This window comes from Diabrotica virgifera, chromosome 1, assembly GCF_917563875.1.
Source record: "Diabrotica virgifera virgifera chromosome 1, PGI_DIABVI_V3a".
In the NCBI taxonomy this organism is placed as follows: Eukaryota; Metazoa; Arthropoda; class Insecta; order Coleoptera; family Chrysomelidae; genus Diabrotica; species Diabrotica virgifera.
Window position 1 is genome coordinate 178,598,882 of NC_065443.1, and position 6,000 is coordinate 178,604,881.

The window sequence follows — 6,000 nt, forward strand, 5'->3', positions numbered from 1 at the left end:
GCTCTCCACACCTTTGAAGTAAATCAACTTTTAAAAATATGTCACTGTGATAAATTTTCTTTTCTGTCAACCACAACTGTATTTCTTCTTTTGTCCAGCTGCTTGAAGGAAATCTCTCTTCTACTCTGGAGTGGTAGGATGCATTATCCAACACTATTATGGATGGTCGCTCCAATTTTTTCAACAAATTTTCTTCAAACCATTCTTCAAAAATATTTGCACCCATATTTCCATGGTAATCACCTGTATTCTTTGTGGACGAAAAAATTAAACTAGCGTCCGGAATAAAACCCTCATCATTTCCAGCATGAAGTATAATGTAGCGTTTAACATTACTGGAATGATTAGAAGAATAACATTTCGTGGTGCCATCTTGCCAGGATGATTTTGACATATTTCCTTTAGCGAAAATCCAAGTTTCATCTAAAAATACAACTTGCCTCGGACTATCAGACGTTTTATGGTTCATGTATTTTCTTAAAAAATGCCACCGTTTTGAAACAACATTGGACAGTTCACACAATACTTGTCTATTATTTGTCTTTTTGTATCGAAAACCTAAATGTTTCAGCACTCTCCACAAACTTGTTAAACTAATATCACACAGTTCCTTGTCTTTAATTTTTTGTAACACAGCACTAAGTTCCTATAATTTATTAATTATTTATTATTGTTACTAATTTAATTTTGTTGGTTTTTATTGTTGTCATTGTTGTCATTTTTATTATCTTTTGTTATTTGTTATTTTAGGTTAAAATTGGTTATCTTTACTGTTTACCATATTTCATTTTTTTTTATACATTTTTTGTAAATTGGCTCTGCCGTTTATTGAATAAATAAATAAATAATTGTTACATGTTCTTTGGCTTTATACATATTGTATATAATATTTTTAATTTCAAGTTTAACTGACTGGTGCAAATCTAAAGTTTTTGGATGTCGACGATTTCTCTTGCTTACTTTATTTATTTCATCCTAACTCATGTTATTAATTCTTCGGAATGTCCTCTCTGAGATACCGCAAGCATCGCATGTGCGTTTCTGAACTGCCATAACAGATGTCAATGGACCCATATATTTTTTTCCAAATTGAAATAACTTTTGACTTTCAGAACTAAACGCCCTTCTTCTGGAGACAACACTCTACGTTTCTCCAAATTATTCATTTTACTTTGAAGTACTGCTTCACTACACTACTATAAAAAAATAGGTATGTACTTATATACAACTACTACACCCTAAAAAGGATGAGGGTTGTACAACAGACGAAACAATCGAACACAAATTATTTAACAGCCAATGCTATAATAACAGGCATAAACACTGCATTGATTGTGATTGCAAAAACCGTTGGCATGTTTTAAATAAGATTTCTGCTGATTATGTATTAAACAACAACAATACAACCCACGACCATCCATTAATTTTTAACGATACACAGAACTGTAATTTGATGACAAGTTTGAATTTGATCTACTTTGTCGATAACAGTGTCATTAACAGAAAGATATTTTTAAATAGCATGAATCATTTTTCAATGATTGTGTGTCTTTAAGAAATACATACATACTAAACAAATTTTTAAAGTGTGAATAAAGAAGATTACATTTATTATGACACATGGTATATACTCCTTATTTTTCAAATAATATGTTCTTGTAAAAGTATAACTTTGATTATTGGGTAAACCTACTACCTCAGAAGAAATTAAAAAAAAATAACATTCCGTACTTGTATTATTGCAAAAAAATATTAAAACCAATAAACGATAACTTGTTGAGAAGTGCTGATTGAAACAACAGACCAGTAAAATGCTATTCATAAAGGTAGTGTAAAATATATCGCCGCTTATCTGCTCTGCTAGTAACAAACTTATCAGCATTTAATGGCAAAGTGGTCTTGTTAGCTGAAAAATATTTTACCTAACTTTTTTATTATCACACATAAGCGAATGATTCAAAAAGCAAAATGTTAAGAAAGCCTAAGGCTATACTTGAGTTTTAATTTAAATATTTTATATACGCTAGAATATTCCACAGGGTGTTCCAAACTTTGAGGAAAAAACATACTATCGTTGTTACACCTGGTATACAATGACACTTACCTGTTTAGCAATAATATTATTACATCGATATTCTTGAAAAAGCTATAATATACTAAAAATCACTCAAATCGGACAACAGGTTTAGGAAATACGAGACATCAAAAATGTCCTATTTTTAAGGCGGTGCGTTAATTTTGATGCTTATTGTATATAACGGGCCAAGTGACAAAAAATTAATATTTCTGTTTTTTTCATTATTATGGTCTATGCAACAATGCTGTTAACCTGTATTATGGGCCAAGTGAGAGTTGCATTGGAAACAGCTCTAAATAAATTCAATAGATAGTGTCCGCCGTTAAGTATAGTGTTTCGTTTCCTGATAAAAACTCATTTTTCTCGATTGTGTATTTTGTCACTTGGCCCGTTATATATCTCCACGCTTCAAATGTTATTATGTTATTCAAAAATCTGTGTTTAGGCTATTAATTTATTCCTGAATTTATATAAATGATGTCAATGGCATAGAATGAACACCTCGTATTTGATTTTACAGGAGAGAATTTAAACTCTCTATGAGTACTGCAAACTACAATATATGAAAAATATATGAGTAACAATCTAAATGTGCTCAGAATCAAAAATATGTAGATAGTTTTTTGTTTTTAGGTTAGAGTATGAACCAAATTATGTTTAAAGTCTCTCCTATAAAATTAGATAAGACGTTTTCATACCAAGACATCGCTACTTCGATGAAGATATAAATATAAGATATACAATTAAAAACATCATACCTTAAAACAGTTGCTACAAATGTGTCCTTTACTTTGATGTAATCCAAACAGGCCTTAATCATATCTCTAGCCAATTTCAAATCGTTGTTAACTCCTTCATAAGCAAAATTTTTCAGAATAATTTCTAAAAAAGAATAAACAAAACTACCAGAAGATTGCAAATTATACAAAGTTTTAGGTAGCCAAAGTTTTTCTGATAAATTAGCAGTAGCAACTTGAGGAATGGATTTGTACTGGCTCTGTGATTGGTATATAACCAAGAGAACTAAAATTGCCTCAGTTTTTAAAGTAGAGACAGGAACTTCAGAAATCTTTTCTACAAATTTGTCTAGAAGTTTATCTGAGAAGCTGGTTTTAGATACTAACCTAGCTGTAACAACATAGCTACCAGCACAGAAATCTGCAACTGTAGAGTTCAAACCCTTTAATAACACTGGTAGCATCTGAGACACTTGATCTTCAGTTATTTTATCAGATAACTCTATGGTCCCTGTAAATATTGTGCAATAAAAGTTAAAAGCTACAGTTAACATTTCTGGCTTTTCATGATGCTTTAATAGATCTTTTATATACTTAGAAATCACTTTAAGAAATCCACTGTTTGAAACAGCATGATTCAACAAACTTTGTTTTGGTAAATATGCACCAGGCTTCTGTAGTTGTTTTAAGAAGTAAAAAATGTCTCTAGTTTCTTTAAACTTAAACAATTGGACAACTCTAACAAATATATTTGATTCATGGTAAGGCAAACTTAACAATAACAAATCATCTCGATTGTATTCATGAATAGAAAACCTGTTAATTAACCATTCTAATGTTTTGTGACAAGAGTTTAACATGAAGTATGGAGCTAACAACAATAGAAACTTTTTTAAAGACTTGTTGAGTTTTTCATTGGCACCTGCAGTTTGAACAGATCTTTCAAATTGTTTTGATGTCAGGTGAAATAATGTGTCCTCAAATTGAGCAAATAGTTCATTCTTTTGCACCAATTCTTCTAAGCCTTCTAATCCAATTTGATATATTGTTTCTCTGCTAAGAGTGGCGGCTTCCTTTTGATCAAATAGTAAGGAAGGTCGTTTTTTATCCCGAGTTAGAACAGATGTTTGTGGTACAGCTAAACGCTGAAGCTGTTCTGCTAAGGAAGTAGCCATTTAATAGCCTACAACAAAATGCACTTTTAGCCACTACACTTTTCAACAATCTGAATACACTTACATTTATCCGTTTCTTTCTGCCTAATTCTCAATTTAATCTTCACCCTAACCTTCAAAAACAAAAAACACGTGTGTAAAAGTGTAAATAGTACCTGACAGGTACGATTTGTCAATAGGGCTTTTCATCGATTGTCATTTGTTTCGACCTTCTGTCATGTGTCACATATTATATCTACGTCATACGTCTTTGGTTTGTATCAGGGGTCGTATTTTCGAATTCGATAGAATATTTTCGCATACGTGTTAACTCGAATGAAAAATTTCGTATACGAACGTGAATGTGTATTTTTGAACGTCCTTCGAAATGTTATACGTATACGAGCAGAATTTGCACCGGCAACACTGCAAATTCGAATAACATTGAACTTATTTGTCATCTGAAGAGTCACAATGTTGCCATATTTGTTTGGTCTATTTCTTGTATAATGTACAAGACTGTCTTAACTGGGGTATAATGTATAAGAATAAGATTGTATAAGAATAAGATTGTATAAGAACGTTTAATGTATAAATATAACGACTTATAGTCTGAACAAATTATAAAAAAGGGCTATTTTTGGGAGAAAAGTTGTTTAGAAGTTATTTTAAGTGTAATCGAATATTAAGACTGCATAGGTATATTAGTAATATCAATTTGCAAAGTCCACAGAAAGTGTGCCATTTTGTTTAATATTATTTTTATATCCAGTATTTACACTGATACTTTACTATTTACTTTTCAAAACTTTACTTCAAAGCGATTTTTTAAATGCACCTTTATGTAATGTGATAGTATGAAAAAATTGAGGATATGGCAACGGTGTCATATGTCAAGTTTGGAGCTTAGATCCAATGCTAAAATGCGTACATAAAGTTAGGTTAGGTTATATTTTCAAGGCATAATCGTACATGTCCTTTCTTTCTATTAAAGAATTATTTAAACCAGCCATGAAAATAAATTTCAATGTAAAAATATTGTAGACAACAACACAATTAACACTATCAGCTAAAACTATCATGACAGCTGAAATGACCTTGAAATGAAACAATGGTTGCGTTCATCAAACAGAGAGCTTGGAATCGGATTGCAATCGGATTGGAAGCTCTTTTACTAGTGAACGGTGCGCTGAATTAATCGGATTGGAAGCGCTCGCCATTTTATTCAGCCTTAAATTTGTTATTGTGCTGTGATAGCTGAATCCCGCCAACTTTAAAATTAAGTTCAAAGTAAAATGGATAATTTAATTAAAATTGAATATAAATACAATAATTATTGTATGTAATTTATTGTAAATATTTGTAGTTCTTATTTTAGTATTATTAATATGTATCCTATATATAGTTATTATCTAAATTAAGTTAGAAATATTTGTGTTTTTTTATTTATATAGTTACTAGAAATATTAACACAATATCTGTATAGTAGGTACCTACCTCATTTATTTTCCAACAATCCAGTTTTTGATTGATTCACAAATCTTATAAAAATTGGTATTGATTGCATACCAACTATTTGTAATTAATATTTACCTACAATAAAATTAAATTTAATATAGGTAGGTAGGTACCTATACAATAATACTCCATATTAGTTATTTTCAATAATATTTCCAATTTTTTATTCTTCTTCACCCACCGTTATGTTATTAATTTCTTTATTTAGCATACCTACTCAATATTGCATTTATCCAGAACATTATTGCCTTCTATATTATAAAATTGTGTAAAACACAATGTTCGTTAATCGAATATTTTCTGTATCAAATTTTAATCCTCTAAATTTGCATTTTATTAGTTCAAACCTTTCTACAGCTGACCGAATCTTTAATTTATTATCAAAATTTTCTTGTTCTTGTAGTAAACGTTTATTATTCTGGTAAGATTTCATTAAGTTAAGTATCTAGATATGCCGAATTTTGAATGAGATTTATATTCGCTGGTAAAATGGAATCTGCTCGAGTTAAATAGT

At 30.2% G+C, this 6,000-nt stretch overlaps 1 protein-coding gene across 2 annotated transcripts in view; it reads right to left on the reverse strand.

Moving 5' to 3' along the window:
* Positions 1-4,458, reverse strand: part of LOC126878899 (HEAT repeat-containing protein 1 homolog) — a 452,430-nt gene extending 447,972 nt beyond the window's left edge. Inside the window, exons 1-2 of one of the 2 annotated variants that reach the window (XM_050641794.1) lie at positions 4,054-4,458; positions 2,836-3,997 (exon numbers count right to left, since the gene is read on the reverse strand). In XM_050641794.1, coding sequence (XP_050497751.1) covers positions 2,836-3,989 — 1,154 coding nt within the window. In that variant the 5' untranslated portion in view covers positions 3,990-3,997; positions 4,054-4,458. The remainder of the gene's footprint in view (positions 1-2,835; positions 3,998-4,053) is intronic. The other variant, XM_050641793.1, reaches the window with a different exon arrangement.
* Between the last annotated feature and the right edge of the window lie 1,542 nt (positions 4,459-6,000).